The sequence below is a fragment of the Oncorhynchus masou genome, chromosome 26 (genome assembly GCF_036934945.1).
Source record: "Oncorhynchus masou masou isolate Uvic2021 chromosome 26, UVic_Omas_1.1, whole genome shotgun sequence".
Lineage (NCBI taxonomy): Eukaryota > Metazoa > Chordata > Actinopteri > Salmoniformes > Salmonidae > Oncorhynchus > Oncorhynchus masou.
Genome location: NC_088237.1, coordinates 6,158,027 through 6,177,255, shown reverse-complemented (window position 1 = coordinate 6,177,255; position 19,229 = coordinate 6,158,027). Strand labels below are relative to the sequence as shown.

Here is a 19,229-nt window from a genome sequence, read left to right as displayed (position 1 = left end):
CCAAGTGTCACATCTTCACCATCCCTACGGTAAAGCATGGTGGTTGCAGCATCATGCTGTGGGGATGTTTTTCAGCAACAAGGACTTTGAGACTAATCAGGATCGAGGGAAAGTTGAGCAGAGCAGAGTACAGCAAGATCCTTGATGAAAACTTGCTCAGGACCTCAGATGGGCGAAGGTTTACCTTCCAGCAGGACAAAGACCCTAAGCACAAGGCCAAGGCAATGCAGGAGTGGCTTCGGGACAAGTCTCTTAATGTCTTTGAGTGGCCCAGCCAGAGCCCGGACTTGAAGCTGATCTAACATCTCTTGAGAGACCTGAAAATAGCTGTGAAGCAGCGCTCCCCATCCAACCTGACAGAGCTTGAGATTATCTGCAGAGAAGATTGGGAGAAACTCCCCAAATACAGGTGTGCCAAGCTATTAGCATCATACCCAAGAACACTCGAGGCTGTAATCGCTGCCAAACGTGCTTCAACAAAGTACTGAGTAAAAGGTCTGGATACTTGTTTAAATGTAATATTTTTGAAGTTAAAAGAAAAAAAAATGCAGCAATTTATAAAAACCTTTTTTGCTTTGTCATTACATGTTATTGTGTCTAGATGGATGAGGGAAAACATCAATGTAATCCATTTTAGAATAAGGCTGTAACGTAACTAAATGTGAAAAAAGTCCAGGGGTCTTTCGAATGCACTGTAACACCACAATTTCCACAATACAGTCCAGATCGTCATAGACATTTGATTACATAAAGGTCAAACAAACTTTACCTCGATGCAGAGACAGGGCAAAGGTGTAGAATACCGCAGAGTAGTATTCTTCAGCACATCCTCCTTTCTGATCTGCAGAGAGGGAACAAGGGTCAGACCTGGGTTCAAACATTATTTGACATACTAGTCTACCTGGAGTGCCCAGATGTGCCTGGTTTTCAAATTTGCCACTATTACAAATGAAGTTGGAAGTTTACATACACTTAGGTTGGAGTCATTAACTCTACCACTCCATAAATGTCTTATTAACAAACTATAGTTTTGGCAAGTCGGTTATGACATCTACTTTGTGAATGACACAGGTAATTTTACAAAGAATTGTTTCCAGACAGATTATTTCACTTATAATTCACTGTATCACAAGTGGGACAGACATTTACTTACGCTAAGTTGACTGTGCATTTAAACAGCTTGGAAAATTCCAGAAAATTATGTCATGGCTTTAGAAGCTTCTTTTGACATTGTTTGAGTCAATTGGAGGTGTACCTGTGAATGTATTTCAAGGCCTACCATCAAACTCAGTGACTCATTGCTTGACATCATGGGACAATCAAAAGCCATCAGCAAAGACCTCAGAAAAAAAATTGGTTGAACCAAAAAGGCTGGTTCATCCTTGGGAGCAATTTCCAAATGCCTGAAGGTACCACCTTCATCTGTACAAACAGTACAAGCAAGTTCTGTTTCCTAGAGATGAACATACTTTGGTGCGAAAAGTGCAAATCAATCCCAGAACAATAGCAAAGGATATTGTGAAGATGCTGGAGGAAACAGGTACAAAAGTATCTATATCCACAGTAAAACAAGTCCTATATCGACATATCCTGAAAGGCTGCTCAGCAAGGAAGAAGCCACTGCTCCGAAACCGCCATAAAAAAAGCCAGACAACGGTTTGCAACTGCACATGGGGACAAAGATTGTACTTTTTGGAGAAATGTCCTCTGGTCTGATGAAACAAAAATAGAACTGTTTGGCCATAATGACCAATGTTATGTTTGGAGTAAAATGGGGAGGCTTGCAAGCCGAAGAACACCATCCCAACCGTGAAGCACGGGGGTGGCAGCATCATGTTGTGGGGATGCTTTGCTGCAGGAGGGACTGGTGCACTTCACAAAATTGATGGCATTATGAGGTAGGGAAATTATGTGGATATATTGAAGCAACATCTCAAGACATCAGTCAGGAAGTTAAAGCTTAGTAGCAAATGGGTCTTCCAAATGGACAATGACCCCAAGCATACTTCCAAAGTTGTGGCAAAATGGCTTAAGGACAACAAAGTCATGTTATTGGAGTGACCATCACAAAGCCCTGACCTCAATCCTATAAAAAATTTGGGCAGAACTGAAAAAGTGTGTGCGAGCAAGGAGGCCTAAAAACCTGACTCAGTTACACCAAGCTCAAATTCACCCAACTTATTGTGGGAAGCTTGTGGAAGGCTACCCGAAACGTTTCACCCAAGTTCAACAATTTAAAGGCAACGCTACCAAATACCAATTGAGTGTATGTAAACTTCTGACCCACTGTAAATGTGATGAAAGAAATAAAAGCTGAAATAAATCATTCTCTCTACTATTATTCTGACATTTTCACATTCTTAAAACAAGGTGGAGATCCTAACTGACCTAAGACAGTGAATTTTTACTAGGATAAAATGTCATGAATTGTGAAAAACTGAGTTTAAATGTATTTGGCTAAGGTGTATGTAAACTTCCGATTTCATCTGTATATTGGTTCCATTGTGCAAGGCAAGCTCAATCAAGCCCAGGTAAAGTACTTAATTTCAAATAGCATTTGAATCCAGGGTCTGATTTATGATGCCTGTCTCATACCATCTGGTTGAGGCATTTCTATGACCTTCCTCTTCCCTGTGTTACTATCAGAGTATGCACAAAGTATAGTGTTGACTATCACCTCTTTTACAACACTTACTGGCAGTGGGAGGAGTGCCTCAACATTATCAGTGCCTGGAATCCACACACTGCTTTCATTTCACTGAGTGAAACAATAGTGAAATATACATTATGGATTACGGCTAACCAGGGTCTCACAATTTGAACATTAACGTTTACTCTTTAAGGTCTCCATCTCCTGGAATCTTACCAGTGCGTTGGCCCCTGTGTCTCTACAGGTGTAGTCTTTTCTGTGACACAGTCTCAGGTGATAGTCTTTATCCTCCAACATGTCTGAGACAGACACAGCCAGCTCCTTTCTGTCTGAGTCCACAGTGTACGCTAGCCTCCCAGCTGTCATATGACACAGTCAGTCAGTAATCACACAGTCAAGGGAAATGTATGCACTGCCAATATCTGTAGGCTGATATGTACACAAGGAAATGCAGAATGAGTATGTTGTTGTCGGGTTTGGCAAGGCAAAAATGTAGCCTTGTTGAACGCAGAAATAGTCTGTCATTGTAACCCATGCTAAGGGATATCTAGAGTGATTCAATTGTTGTGAACTATAGAACAATAGAGAAATGAAATCTAGCAAACTTACTGATGCATTCTGGAATGTTACTCCGAAGATCTCTGCTGCTACATTCTGAAATATAGTTTAAAACCAAGTTAAGGTTTGTTCTCTGTAAAACAAACAATGCTTCGACATATGATCATTGTGTATGCACATTGAGTAAAAGCATGACTTCCCTGCTGATCAAGCTGGTCTATGCTGTTTTGCTCAGCAGGGTAGTGTGACTTTCGGTTAGGAAATGAGTGTTTTATGACATTTAAGTGTTTCTGCATTAGATATTTGCTGACTCACTAGTTTTGCTTATGAACGCCTGCAGTGTCAGTTTACTCACCCAACTCAATAGCTCTTAAATAATCAAAGTACAGTCAGGTTTAACCAACATGATCCACTGGGAATCTGTGTGTGCAAGATGCTGAAATGGCGATTTCAAACAATCGGTTGATATTATGGCCACCTAATCATCACCCTCATTCCTAATTGGCATATATCCTCACCTCTACACCATGCTAGCTGATGTGTAGTGAGCGTTCTGGCACAAGATGGTTGCAGTGAATCACCCGTGAGTGCCACACATTGTTGCTGGAAGAGGTAAGTTTCCCCGTATTATGTAAAGCGCTTTGAGTACCTCAGTTAGTAGAAAGGCTCTATATAAATCCAATTCATTATTAGTATGATTATTATTCACCATTGATCACGGTCCTCATCCTCACCTGGGACTTGGTAAGTGCTTGTCCAGGTGACTCCACAGTAGCTTGGATTTGTCTTTAGAGTGACGTGAACGTATTGACCTGGCCACACCTCAGAGCAGTCATTCTGAACCTCCAACTTGAGAAAGAGAGAAGGAAAAGAAACAAATAAACATACCAGCCATTACAAGTGTTCTTAGGCCAGATCCATATCTGTTCCTATCAATAGATAAGTGTTTTTGTTGCCACAAGCACACATTTATGTACAGAAATGTTTTGCTTGGCTTTGATTAACAAAGTGTAATGTTCACACAAAAAAAATATCTGACTGTACCTGTTGTCCCTCCAGTCTCTCTGTAGTAGTGTGTCGTAGTTTGTAGTATGGTAGGGTGCATGGTGTGGTAGTGTACTACTGTACCTGCTGTCCCTCCAGTCTCTCTCTGGCTACTCTGGGGAAGCTGACGAGCCTACAGATTTCCAACATCATCCCTGCGGTGACAGTGCATATGGAGACGCCATGGATGTGCTCTGAGGAAAAGTAGCATTAAAAAAATCACGAGAATGCAAGCTATACAGGGTCAGTACAGGTACGGTAATTACAGTGTATGTGTGTGTGTGTCAGGGTTGGGCTCAATTCAAATAGAATGCATTCAATTCAGGAAGTAAACAAATATGACATTTCAATAATCAAAAAAAGTTATTCTCAATAAATTGAAAAGTAGAAATTATTTATTTAAAAACTTTTTAAAAGTCAGAAATGTTTCATATTTAAATTATAGCACTTCCTGAATTGGCTGCCTTCAACCTGTGTGTGTGTGTGAGAACGTACGTGCATGTCACATGCGCTACAGGAAGCAGCGTGACCCTGAATCAAAGGGCCAGATAAGATATTATCGCAGGGGTTTCCCCCCTCAGGCCACCATCTCGCTCTCAGCTGTATAGAACTGACTATGGAAGTATATACTATGGCTCCGTTCATAGTGGTCTATCTGGTTTCAGTGGTATGCTGTTTTCACAACATAGGTTGTTTTCCAAAAACTTAACAGAAACACCCTCTCCCCTCAGCTCTCAAATTAAGTGGACACTTCTGACGTCTGACAAGTTTACACTTGCAAGGCAAGGTGGCGAGGGAGGAAGGAATGACTTTTTTTTAAATGGACCACATTCGCTGGAAATTTGTCACTCTTCGTCCCGCGACGATTGTGTTTTCAGCCACCGGTAGCTTTTTATGCCCTACAGTCAATAATGATTGCATGTCTACTTATATTAACTATATTATTATTAATATATGCCTACTGTATGATAGCTAGAACATGAATTAGCTGACGTTAGCCTGCCCAGCTGGAACCTCTGAAGAAGGAAAATGTTTTATTTCTACAATTTCCAAAAGCTAACTAAACTAAACAAAAACATGATTACTTTTACGAGAAGTGTTTGTGCATTAGTAGCACAATTTCTAACTTATTTACATTTGTTTTTAACTCACACTTGAATGCTGACTCCATATTGACATTGAAGTTTTACCTTTTGGCTGACTTTAATTAGCGGATGTACAAACATCGCGGTTTGAATTATGGGGCGTGTCAGGCCCCGAAGTGTACATAATTATACACTTGCAAACTCCATTAAAAATGAAGGCTGATTGACTGTTCTCTCTGCTACCACATGGCAAGTGGTACCAGAGCACCAAGTCCAGGTCCAAGAGGCTTCTAAACAGCTTCTGCCCCCAAGCCATATGACTCCTGAATATCTAATCAAATGGCTACCCAGACTATTTGCATTAACCCCCCCCCACACACACACACACACACACACCTCCCCTTTGAACGGTTCAGCAGACTTTTAACCCTCATAAACTGTCTACAAGACTATTGCAGCTCTGTGGGTGTAACATTTATTGACAACTTTGATACCTTCTGGAAACAAAGCTCATGTTGTAAATATGATGGGATCCACCCAAATCATTCAGATCCCAGATCCTTCCACAGCATTTTAAGGCTGTGTTGAGACAATTACCTATCAATGATCCAAGCCCAGCTCATTTATCCCTACCATTGTGCCGCTGAGTTGTCATAATGCTTCAGCAAATGTACATTATGCCAGCGGTGTTGGAAGGCACAATGTAAGTAACCTAATTGATGTCCCTCTTACTGCTCTGAATGCCTCTGCTGATCCCACAGCCTTTGTATGAGGTAATCATGTGCCTATGAACCAGAGTGATACTGTTAGCACTGAGGCGGTGTGCCTTAGTAGGAAGTCCACTGTGTGCAGCACTAACACAAATAACATGAGCATGTCTACCTCTGCTAAGCTTCCCAGTAAGCAATAAAAACGATCAAGCATCCCAGAAAAGTGCTAAAAATAGCCCACGTTAGCACATGTACAGTGGGGCAAAAAAGTATTTAGTCAGCCACCAATTGTGCAAGTTCTCCCACTTAAAAATATGAGAGATGCCTGTAATTTTCATCATAGGGACATTTCAACTATGACAGACAAAATTAGAAAAATACATCCAGAAAATCACATTGTAGGATTTTTAATTAATTTATTTGCAAACTATGGTGGAAAATAAGTATTTGGTTCCCTACAAACAAGCAAGATTTCTGGCTCTCACAGACCTGTAACTTCTTCTTTAAGAGGCTCCTCTGTCCTCCACTCGTTACCTGTATCAATGGCATCTGTTTGAACTTGTTATCAGTATAAAAGACACCTGTCCACAACCTCAAACAGTCACACTCCAAACTCCACTATGGCCAAGCCCAAAGAGCAGGGGGACCTAGTGAATGACCTGCAGAGAGCTGGGACCAAAGTAACAAAGCCTACCATCAGTAACACACTAGTAACACACAGGACGATTGATCCATGTAAAGGAAAGAATGAATGGGGCCATGTATCGGGAGATTTTGAGTGAAAACCTTCCATCAGCAAGGGCATTGAAGATGAAACGTGGCTGGGTCTTTCAGCATGACAATGATCCCAAACACACCGCCGGGCAACAAAGGAGTGGCTTCGTAAGATGCATTTCAAGGTCCTGGAGTGGCCTAGCCAGTCTCAAGATCACAACCCCATAGAAAATCTTTGGAGGGAGTTGAAAGTCCGTGTTGCCCAGCAACAGCCCCAAAACATCACTGCTCTAGAGGAGATCTGCATGGAGGAATGGGCCAAAATACCAGCAACAGTGTGTGAAAACCTTGTGAAGACTTACAGAAAACGTTTGCCAACAAAGGGTATATAACAAAGTATTGAGATAAACTTTTGTTATTGACCAAATATTTATTTTCCACCATAATTTGCAAAAAAAAATAAAAAATCTCAAGTGTGCCTATGATGAAAATTACAGGCCTCTCATCTTTTTAAGTGGAACTTGCACAATTGGTGGCTGACTAAATACTTTTTTGTCCAACTGTAGCTTAATTAACAAGGTTCATGAAATCAATAATAAACTAGCAACAGCTGACATTCATATTCTGACACCCTCTGCAACTCACTTAGATATTACCTTTGATGTTACAGTGGTAGCAATACATGGTTATGAGATCTACAGAAAATGCCAAAGGTGGAGTTGTGGTGGTTTATCTTCAGAACAATATTCCTATAAAGCTTAGGGAGGATCTCATGTTACATACTGTTGAAGTAATATGGCGACAGGTTCATCTGCCTCACCTAAAGCCTATTCTGGTGGGAAGCTGCTATAGACCACCAAGTGCTAACAGTCAGTATCTGGATAACGTGTGTAATGCTTGATAATGTATGTGATATCAACAGAGAGGTATATTTTCTGGACGATTTAAATGTTGACTGGCTTTCATCAGGCTGCCCACTCAAGAGAAAGCTTCAAACTGTAACCTGGTTCAAGTTATCAGTCAATCAGTCGACCTACCAATCAGGATGCTGCCTTGTAGGCTGTTTCATATGTAAGGCTCTGCCAACAGCCTTCAAGGCAGCACTCTGATATCAGCCTCTGAGGCTACTATCTGATCACCCTGCAAGGAATAGAGCTCGCCCCCTGGATTAGATGTGCATCTAACTATAAATTACTTTGACAACTAATCTGCCTGCAATGAGCATTACCTATGAAACAGCCTACAAGGCAGCATCCTGATTTGTGAGCCTTTTAGGCTAAAATGTAACCTGATCAGCCTATCAGGAATGGAGCTCACCCACTGTAAATGCAAATTATCCACAAAACACGGTGTCCCTTAAAATACACATATCTGTTATGCAAGCTAACAACCAGCATAGATAACAAGCTAGCTTACTAGCTAACAAGACTACCTAGCTAACTCACAAGACTAGCCAAGTTAGCTGCGTGGTTCTTTGTATGCAATGGCTCTGGTCTTTGGGGCAGCATGCAGCCCGGGAGACAGTGCTGGCTCAGGCATTGTTCAGGGCTTACATGCCCCGCATTGCGATCAATGCAGCCACAGGGCTCCTTGGTTATCGTGCACCTGAACAAATTCATGGATAATGCATGATACTTTTGATTATCTCGTGATCTCGACATGTAGTGATAATGAGTATGTAGTGATAATGAGATAAATAAGTTATTATCTTGACATAACGAGGGACCAATTTCTTGAATATGTCCTCTCTGGACTTCCCGTAAATCCTTTACGTTAAACAAGGCAGAAAATATTTCAACATGAAATCTCAAAACAGAGAGCCCAACCTACCACTGAGCTGAAGAGCAGTGTGAACTCGAAAGTGAAGAGAGCACTTCTGTTTCCCCTCACACCTCATCACTGTGGACAGGCTTACGTTGTGGAAGACAACACTGGTGTTGAGGCCTGCTTTCTGGGTCCTGCATGGGGCAAAGGAATCTGTATGGGGAAACAGGAGGTTAAAGTAAGTGGATGTATTCAAGTTCAAGCTTTTTTCCATAATAAATTCATTGGAAATCTTACTCACATTCAAAATAGCTAAACTTTCAGGACAAATGTATACAAATATACAACAACCAGCAATATCCAACAGCCAGCAATGTAATGACAAGAAAGGAGTCAACTCTACTCATACTTCATGCGAAAGCCCTGACTACTACCTTATCAGATGATAGATCAAATCAAATTTTAATCTACTTGGACTATGACTATTGTACTGTATGGGAGGTCCATGCTTCAATGAACAAACCTGCAAAAGTTGTATCACTCAGACCACCCATACCTCAAACATTGGAACTGGATCCTTGTATTGTAAATGTATTTCAGACATCAATTTATATCTGATCACAGGACCCATCAGATATTTACCATAGTGTCATTGTCAACACAATCAAGCACACACACAGAGTATAACAACATTGTTTGTAATGGGTATATTGTAATGCACTCACAGTGGGTTTTACTTTTGCAATGGAGGCCCTGCAGAGAGAAGATGAAAGACAATGTAAGATGTTTATTTATGCACTTGATAGACATTTTATACTACTTGTACACATTATACACTTAACAGAGTACTCACAGCCCCAGCTGTGCAGTACAAAAAAAAACAAGCCCAGCTGGCCACTATTCCGGCTAACAATTCTAGGGAGAGAGTACATTTTTGTAACATTACCCGTAATGTTCCCCTAATGTTTGATTGTCCAGTTTTCCATTAGTTAGGGGTACATTATGTAAGCAAAAACCTTCTGAGAACCTTTTTAGCATGTTTGTGATTGTGTGAACATTCCCTCAAACAGAATATATCTAGAATGTGGTTACAATGTTCTCAGAATATACAACAATGTTCTAGACGCGTTTCATGGGAAGTTTCAAGAACATTTGCGTCCAGTTTTCTAAGGGTTAGGAGAATATTGCAGGAACATTTGTGTATCAGTTGTCAGGACATCGCCTCATTGTCCCAAAGAAAAGTTCTCCCCTCAAAAAATGTAATTACACATTGTTGCTGTTGCCAAGCCCATCAAGGCCCTGATTGGTGAACCACTGATCTTTTTTGTCTGTTGGCAAGGTTATGGATACTGACACACACAATGCTTTTCACTTACATATTTGACAAACATGATTACATTGTGCATGTTCATTTCTACAGTCATTATTATTCAACATGTCCTCATCTGGGATTTGAACTCACAACTTATCAGTTCACACCATTCAGATCTTTTTTACTCCACCATGCCTGTCAGTTATCAGTTCATTTGACTGTTCTCTCATCTTTTACTTATTTCCAACAATTTCTCTATTCTGCCCTACAAAGACAAAATGCAGTAAATAGGAATTTGGTTTTAAAATCTTTGATCTGTTGTATTGGCCAGGTACAGTATATTATCTGATAAACGTGGTATATTGTTTCCTGACACAAGAACAAGCCAGTTGATCAGAATACATCATGGTATCAGAAATTGCGGTCTGTCTAGAAAGAAAAATACTTTGAAGTCAGGGGAGTCATCCTACTCTCACATTCTTAGCAATATATGTTAATGTCATTATTTGGCAACAGTGACAACACACCCATCTGATCTAAATACTCTTGTCTTTTTGAAATCCACACCACATGTAGAACAAACGTGTCTGATTATGAATCACATCGGCTTTCATCACTGCATTTCTAGCGTCATACACCCCTTGACACACCTGTATTTGGGGAGTTTCTCCCATTCTTCTCTGCATAAAATCTCAAGCTCTGTCAGGTTGGATGGGAAGCGTTGCTGCACAGCTTTTTTCAGGTCTTTCCAGAGATGTTCGATCGGGTTCAAGTCCGTGCTCTGGCGGGGCATTCAGAAACTTGGCAGGACATTCAGGAACTTGTCCCGAAGCCACTCCTGCGTTGTTTTGGCTGTGTGCTTAGCCTCTCTGGGATAGGGGGCGGTATTATCACGTCCAGATGAAAAGTGTGCCCAAAGTAAACTGCCTGCTACTCATGCCCAGAAGCTAGGATGTGCATAGTATTAGTAGATTTGGATAGGGAACACTCTGAAGTTTCTAAAACTGTTTGAATAAAGTCTGTGAGTACAACAGAACTGATTTGGCAGGCGAAACCCCGAGCACAATCCATCCAGGGAAAACATTTCTTGAGGTTAATCTGTTTTCCATTAGTTTTCTATGGCAAGCCCGTTTTAATAGAAATATGCTTGCAGGTCCTATAACTTCCAATAGATGTCAACAGTCTTTAGAAATTGGTTGATGTTTTTCTTTTGAGAAATGATGAAGTAGCCCTGTTATTTTACTGTGTCACTCCAGGTGCACTCTAATGTTTTGGTGCGTGCGACCTGGAACGTGCTTCACTTTGTTTTCGTCCGGTATTGAACGCAGTTTATTTTATTGATTTATTTACGTAAAAAAATACCTAAAGTTGTATTAGGAAAGTTATTTGAAATGTTTGGACAAAGATTTCATGATTTCATGAAAGTTTAATATTTATTGTAATTTAATTTGAATTTGGCGCTCTGCCATTTCCCCCGGATGTTGTCAAATCGATTCCGCTAAAGGGATTTGATCCATAAGAAGCTTTTAGGGTCATTGTCCTGTTGGAAGGTGAACCTTCACACCCAGTCTGAGGTCCTGAGCACTCTGGAGCAAGTTTTCATCAAGGATCTCGCTGTACTTTGCGCCGTTCATCTTTCCCTCAATCCTGACTAGTCTCTCAGTCCCTGTTGCTGAAAAACATCACCACAGCATGATGCTGCCACCACCATGCTTCACTGTAGGGATGGTGCCAGGTTTCCTCCAGACGTGACGCTTGACATTCAGGCCAAGGAGTTCAATTTTGGTTTGATCAGACCAGAGAGTCTTTAGGTGCCTTTTGGCAAACTCTGAACGGGCTGTCATATGCCTTTTACTGGGGAGTGGCTTCCGTCTGGCCACTCTACCATAAAAGCCTGATTGGTGGAGTGTTGCAGAAATGGTTGTCCTTCTGGAAGGTTCTCCCATCTAGACAGAGGAACTCTGGAGCTCTGTCAGTAACCATCAGGTTCTTGGTCACCTCCCTAACCGAAGCCCTTCTCCTCCGATTGTTCAGTTTGGCTGGGCAGCCAGCTCTTGGTGGAGTCTTGATGGTTCTAAACTTCTTCCATTTAAGAATGATGGAGGCCACTGTGTTGTTGGGGACCTTCAATGCTGTAGAAATGTTTTGGTACCCTTCCTCAGATTTGTGCCTCGACACAGTCGTGTCTTGGAGCTCTATGGAATATTCCTTCGACATTGGGGCTTGGCTTTTGCTCTGACATGGACTGTCAACTGGGACCTTATATAGATAGGTGTGTGCATTTCCAAATCATGTCCAATCAATTGAATTTGCCACGTGTTCTCCAATCAAGTTGTAGAAACATCTCAAGGATTATCAATGGAAACAGGATGCACCTGAGCTCAATTTCGAGTCTCCATAGCAAAAGGTCTGAATACTTATGTAAATCCAATTGGCATAATAATAAAAAATCCCCATCAAAATCGGTCAGTTTAAGCTACAGATATGTTTTTGTTGCATGGGCTGCATCTCAATCTATAACCCCTGCCAATAGCCCGGTCTCATAAACTAGACGTAAAATCCGGGACACTCAAATTAGTATGATACGTTAAATTTGGTATGGTTACATAAGACAGGTGGTTACTTAAGGCAAAAACGAAAGTAGGATGGATGGGTGTGTGTATAACGGGAACGTCTAGCAACACAAAGGTCGTGAGTTCAAATCTGATCACAGATTACTTTTGCATTTTGGGTCATTAGCAACTTTGCAACTACTTACTACTTTTTAGCTACATTGCAACTAAACTCAGCAACAAAAGAAACATCCCTTTTTCAGGACCCTGTTTTTCAAAGATAATTCCTAAAAATCCAAATAACTTCAAAGATCTTCATTGTAAAGGGTTTAAACACTGTTTCCCATATTTGTTCAATGAACCATAAGCATTCATTAATTAATTAATGAACATGCACCTGTGGAACGGTCGTTAAGACACTAACAGCTTACAAATGGTTGGCAATTAAGGTCACAGTTATGAAAACTTAAGACACTAAAGAGGCCTTTCTACTGACTCTGAAAAACACCAAAAGAAAGATGCCTAGGGTCCCTGCTCATCTGTGTGAATGTGCCTTAGGCATTATGCAAGGAGGCAGGAGGACTGCAGATGTGGCCAGGGCAATACCTCTTGAAACTCCCCATCCCGGATCCGGGATCGTGACTAAAGCCTCAGGCTCATTAGCATAACGCAACGTTAACGATTTCTGAAAATCGCAAATAAAATGAAAATAATGCACCTACTCTCAAGCTTAGCCTTTTCTTAACAACACTGTCATCTCAGATTTTCAAAATATGCTTTTGAACCATAGCAATTCACTAATTTGTGTAAGAGTATGCTAAGCTAGCTTAGCATTTTGAGTAGCATTTAGCACGCAACATTTTCACAAAAACCAGATAACCAAATAAATAAAATCATTTACCTTTGAAGAGCTTCGGATGTTTTCAATGAGGAGACTCTCAGTTACATAGCAAATGTGCAGTTTTTCCTGAAAGCGTCTTTGTGTAGGAGAAATCGTTCCGTTTTGTACATCACGTTTGGCTACCGAAACGAACCGAAAATTCAGTCACCTACAACGTCAAACTTTTTCCGAATTAACTCCATAATATCGACCGAAACATGGCAAACGTTGTTTGGAATCAATCCTCAAGGTGTTTTTTCACATATCTCTTCATTGATATATCGTTCGTGGAAGCCTGCTTTCTTCTCTAAATTCCATGGAAAAATACTTGCAGCTGAGTTTTGCGCACCAATTTCGGCGCAGGACACCGGGCGGACACCTGGTGTATGTGGTCTCTTATGGTCAATCTTCCAATGATATGTCTACAAATACGTCACAATGCTGCAGACACCTTGGGGAAACGACAGAAAGGGCTGACTCACTCCTCTTGCATTCACAGCCATATAAGGAGACAATGGAAAACGGAGCCTCAAAAATCCTGCTCATTTCCTGGATGCCGTTTCATCTTGGTTTTGCCTGTAGCTCACGTTCTAGGGCACGCACAGAGAATATCTTTGCAGTTCTGGACACGTCAGAGTGTTTTCTTTCCAAAGCTACCAATTATACGCATAGTCGAGCATCTTTTTGTGACAAAATATCTTGTTTGAAACGGTAACGTTTTTCATCCAAAAATGAAATAGCGCCCCCAGAGTTTCAAGAGGCTAACAGCTTACAAATGGTTGGCAATTAAGGTCACAGTTATGAAAACTTAAGACACTAAAGAGGCCTTTCTACTGACTCTGAAGAACACCAAAAGAAAGATGCCTAGGGTCCCTGCTCATCTGTGTGAATGTGCCTTAGGCATTATGCAAGGAGGCAGGAGGACTGCAGATGTGGCCAGGGCAATAAATTGCAATGTCCGTACTGTGAGATGCTTAAGACAGCGTTACAGGGAGACAGGACCGGACAGCTGATTGTCCTCGCAGTGGCAGACCACATGTAACAACACCTGGACAGGATCTGTACATCCGAACATCACACCTGTGGGACAGGTACAGGATGGCATCAACAACTGCTCGAGTTACACCAATAACGCACAATCCCTCCATCAGTGCTCAGACTAACCACAATAGGGTGAGAGAGACTGGACTGAGGGCTTGTAGGCTTGTTGTAAGGCAACAACATCACCTATGGGCACAAACCCCTCGTCGCTGGACCAGACCGGACTGGCAAAAAAGAGCCCTTCACTGATGAGTCACAATTTTGTCTCGGATTCGCGCTTATCGTTGAAGGAATGAACGTTACACCGAGGCCTGTACTCTGGAGAGGGATCAATTTGGAGGTGGAGTGGCCGTCATGGTCTGGGGTGGTGTGTCACAGCATCTGAGTGAGCTTGTTGTCATTGCAGGCAATCTAAACGCTGTGCGTTACAGGGAAGACATCCTCCTCCATCATATCTGGTACCCTTCTTGCAGGCTCATCCTGACATGACCCTCCAGCATGACAATGCCACCAGCCATACTGCTCGTTCTGTGTGTGATTTCCTGCAAGACAGGAATGTCAGTGTTCTGCCACGGCCAGCGAAGAGCCCGGATCTCAATCCCATTGAGCACGTCTGGGACCTGTTGGATCGGAGAGTGAGGGCTAGGGCCATTCCCCCCCAGAAATGTTCGGGAACTTGTAGGTGCCTTGGTGGAAGAGTGGGGTAACATCTCACAGCAAGAACTGGCAAATCCACGAGGAGGAGATGCACTGCAGTACTTAATGCAGCTGGTGGCCAGACCAGATACTGACTGTTACTTTTGATTTTGACCCCTCCTTTTTTCAGGGACACATTATTCCATTTTTGTTAGTCACATGTCTGTGAAACTTGTTCAGTTTATGTCTCAGTTGTTGAATCTTGCTTGTCCATACAAATATTTACACATGTTAAGTTTGCTGAAAATAAACGCAGTTGACCGTGAGAGGACGTTTATTTTTTTGCTGAATATACATAGCATGTTAGCTAACCCTTCCCTAACCCTTTAACCAAACTTCTAAACTCTAACCACAACCCTCAACCCTAGCCTAGCTAATGTGAGCCAACTAGCTAACTTTATCCATCTAGCTAGAATTCGTAACATATCATACGTTTTGCAAATTAGTAACATATGGAACTTTTGCTAATTCGTAAAGTATTGTACATTTTGCAAATTGTAATTCATAACATATAATACAAATTGGTTGATGGACATTTGCTAATTAATACATAACATTTGAAATGTAACATATCATACTAAATGAGGTCGCTCATATTTACATAATATAATAATACGATATGCTCAGAGACCAGCATCTGCTGTGAAAGTTGGCAGAGGTAAAGTGGTGTTTTTCAGGCCATGAGACATCCCGAAACTCGGTCTTCTCACGAAAACGTCTGTAGCATCCGAATGGAAATACCCCTCTATGGAACGATGAGACTCTCACGGACACGATGGTGTTCTCAGTTTTTGTCTACAAATCCCACAAGCATCACGGGACTCGTCTGAAGTCCGTACAGCCTATCTGCATACTTCTGTCTGTAGCGTCCGAACACACTAATATGACCCCTCTATTGAAAGGTGAGTCTCTCACGAACACATACATGTCGGTTGTTTTGCTCCGATACTAGTCTGAAGGTAGCTGGTCAAATTCAATATTTCATCGGATTATTGTTTTCAATCTTTTTTAATAGCTTCATGGTTCCAGAGGAGGCTGGTGGGAGGGGATATAGGAGGAAGGGCTCATTGTAACGGATGGAATGGAATTAATGGAACGGAGTCAAATGTGGTTTCCATATGTTTGATGTGTTTGATAGTGTTCCATTTATTCCATTCAAGCCATTACAATGAGCCTGTCCTCCTATAGCTCCTCCCATCAGCCTCTGATGCGAACACAGGCAGAAAGTATCAAGGCTAACAGAGGAGTATACTACAAAGCAGGATCAATGAGCTAGCCAGATAACATTGACAAGCAACCAGAAATAACTATTTTATTGTTCATATTCTTGATGATGAATGTTGGGATCACAAAATCAACCAAATTTGCTAGCGGTGCTAATACAGATGTAGGATCTTAATTTGATCCAGTTTACAGCTACAGTACAGCAGGAAAATAGTCCTGCAGCAACAGGAACTTTAAATTATTATATGGATTGTAATTCATGGACATTTTTTGTAGCGGTTGATAAATTTTTCGTTTGGGCAAAACCAGTCTGACATTTTAAAGTGGAAATTCTGAAATTTAAGAGCCTTTTTAAACCTTGAATACAGTACAAGTCTGCATTTCATGGAAAGATCTAGGCAACAGAAGAGGGATCAAATTAAGATTATACATTTTGTAGCTCTTAAAATACTGCATGTGATTTTTCGAAGTTAAATACTTTTAAAAATAATTTTACACACTTTATATCTGATTCTGGGATTAGTCATTAAAGTTGAGAATGGAGTATATATTTAATATAAATATATTATATCAAGATTTTAAATAACACATCTACCCTTTCAAAGCCTCTCGCGACCCAATTTGGGTCTCCAACCACCAGTTAAGAATCTATCCAGTGCGTGATATAGGGTCGTTTTGTAATCGTTAAACTACATCACAATATTGACGTTTCAAATGGTCAACACACCTAAGTGATAACTCTTCATGTCCTACACTCAGCCACTGTGTTTCACTGTATTAAATGTAATAGTTCAGTCAGAGTATAGTCAGAGCCACTGCCAAATGAAGTGATGAACTCTCATGGTGTAGCAACTCTACAGAATCATTATAATCCTTTACTTTGTTTGGTTGCCATGGTTGCTCAGAATACATGGGGAATATGATATCAAGGTTCTATTACGTGCAAGAGGGAAAAGATGATACACTGATACTACAACCTATTGGTCATGATATGACAAACACTACTCTCACTTCTGATTATTGTCAACAGTACAGTATGCTCTGTTTGTAGTTAAGCTATAGTCAGTTTTTAGAAGCAACAGTAATAATATTAGCAGTAGTATTCAAAGTGAAAGCAGCTATGCTGCTCATAGTCACTTGAAAAGTGTTTGAAACAGAAACAGTGTTTCCTCAGAAAGATACAGGAAGGGTGATTTCCTACCTTGGAGCATCTGGTTTTACATTCCTGGATCCTCTCCATTCCTTCCCCTTGGGCCAGAGAGAGCCCATAGAGAGACACCATCAATATAGTAGTTAAAATCATCTTCTTCACTCCCAGTCCTGCGACTTCACTATAGTGCTGAAGTCTGTTCAAAGTTTGGTTGGGAGATGTCTTCTTTCAGGTATGCTGGTTTGGTATTGTACTCTAGCTGTGTGAGGCAGGCGGTTGGTCTGTAGCTAACCCTGTCTGTCACTGTGCCTGTTCCAGTAAGGGATGGTTGTAGTGTAGTAGATGGTTCACAGACAAGAGAGACAAAAGCCCCACAGATGACAAGTAGGGGAATGATTGCATTTTAAATAGAGGGAAATCTAGAGCCTGCCCACTCTCTCTCTCTCTCTCTCTCTCTCTCTCTCTCTCTCTCTCTCTCTCTCTCTCTCTCTCTCTCTCTCTCTCTCTCTCTCTCTCTATATATATATATATATATATATATATCTCGTTCAGTTATTCTTAACCACTTAATTGTTTGAATTCTGTTTAAACATTTCAAGACACTCTAGGCATTGCCCAGGTATATTGACGAGAGCTTAAGACAATATTGTGCAATATATCAAGGTGGGGCAGCTTTTAGTATTATTTCTTCTGTCAGCAGAATTATTTCCTTCGGGTTCCTAAAGAAAGTATTTCCTTTAGAGTCAGATATTTTTTAGGCTACATGCAGTAGCTAGTATTAGTACTGCTATGTGTACTTAGTCCAAAATATGTTACAGTATTGCTATTGTAAGAAAATCAAACCTACAGTAACTCATCATACGACAAAAATATATATTGTAATTTGTCCATGAAATGTAATGTTTATGCATTGCCGTTATGAATAGACAGGTGCAGATTATGCAGATTATGAATAGACATAATCTGCACGTGAGGAATTTGTCATGTTTGTGAAGGAAGTGATCTGTGGAGTGTGGAAACATCCTTACAGTACACATACAGTACCTACACTGCACTGTATCAATGTTGCTATGTCCACAGTAATCTCAGTTAACCCAGAACTAAAATTATGCATAATTTGTACCTTTTACATTTACGTATTCTGTCCACGAGAGATTGTCTGCAGTGCCATTTTGCCATTTCACAACAAATGTTTGTATCATAGAGGAAAATGCCTGTTAAATCCTGAGACACCTGTTTTAACTATAGGTTTAGTATAGACCACGTTTATAGAAAAGAGCGCGAAAAGGTCCTCCCGAGTGGCGCAGCTGTCTACCACACTGCATCGCAGTGCTTGAGGCGTCACTTCGATCCTGGGCTGGGTCGTAGCTGGTCAAGACCGGGAGACCCACGAAGAGGTGCAAAATTGGCCCAGCGTTGACCGGGTTAGGGGAGGGTTTGGCCAGCTGGGATGTCCTTGTCCCATTGTGCTCTAGCCGGGCACATGCTGACATGGTCACCAGTGGTACAGTGTTTCCTCCGACACATTGGTACAGCTGACTTCCGGGTTAAGCGAGCAGTGTGTCAAGAAGCAGTGTGGCTTGGCAGGGTTGTGTTTCGGAGGATGCATGACTCTCGATCTTCATCTCTCTGAGTCCATGCGGGAGTTGCAGTGATGGGACAAGACCGTAACTACCAATTGGGGAGAAAAGGGGGTAAATTAAATGTAAACATGTATTAAAGAAAAGAGAGGAAAAGATGGTCCTAGTACACAAGACTGTATTGGTTGCTGTGTGTAACTTGACAGGAAAGACCACTGAAAAACTGAAGTTTCTAAAGAGCAAACCAATTATCTTCCATTATTGAAATG

At 41.2% G+C, this 19,229-nt stretch overlaps 1 protein-coding gene across 1 annotated transcript in view; it reads right to left on the bottom strand.

Annotated features, from left to right (window-relative positions):
* The window catches only part of il17rel (interleukin 17 receptor E-like), a 43,296-nt gene extending 25,540 nt beyond the window's left edge, over positions 1-17,756 (bottom strand). Inside the window, exons 1-8 of the mRNA XM_064938220.1 lie at positions 17,432-17,756; positions 9,251-9,278; positions 8,592-8,738; positions 4,337-4,446; positions 3,943-4,057; positions 3,260-3,304; positions 2,867-3,009; positions 770-841 (exon numbers count right to left, since the gene is read on the bottom strand). Of these exons, the coding sequence (XP_064794292.1) occupies positions 770-841; positions 2,867-3,009; positions 3,260-3,304; positions 3,943-4,057; positions 4,337-4,446; positions 8,592-8,738; positions 9,251-9,278; positions 17,432-17,533 (762 nt within the window). The 5' untranslated portion in view covers positions 17,534-17,756. The remainder of the gene's footprint in view (positions 1-769; positions 842-2,866; positions 3,010-3,259; positions 3,305-3,942; positions 4,058-4,336; positions 4,447-8,591; positions 8,739-9,250; positions 9,279-17,431) is intronic.
* Between the last annotated feature and the right edge of the window lie 1,473 nt (positions 17,757-19,229).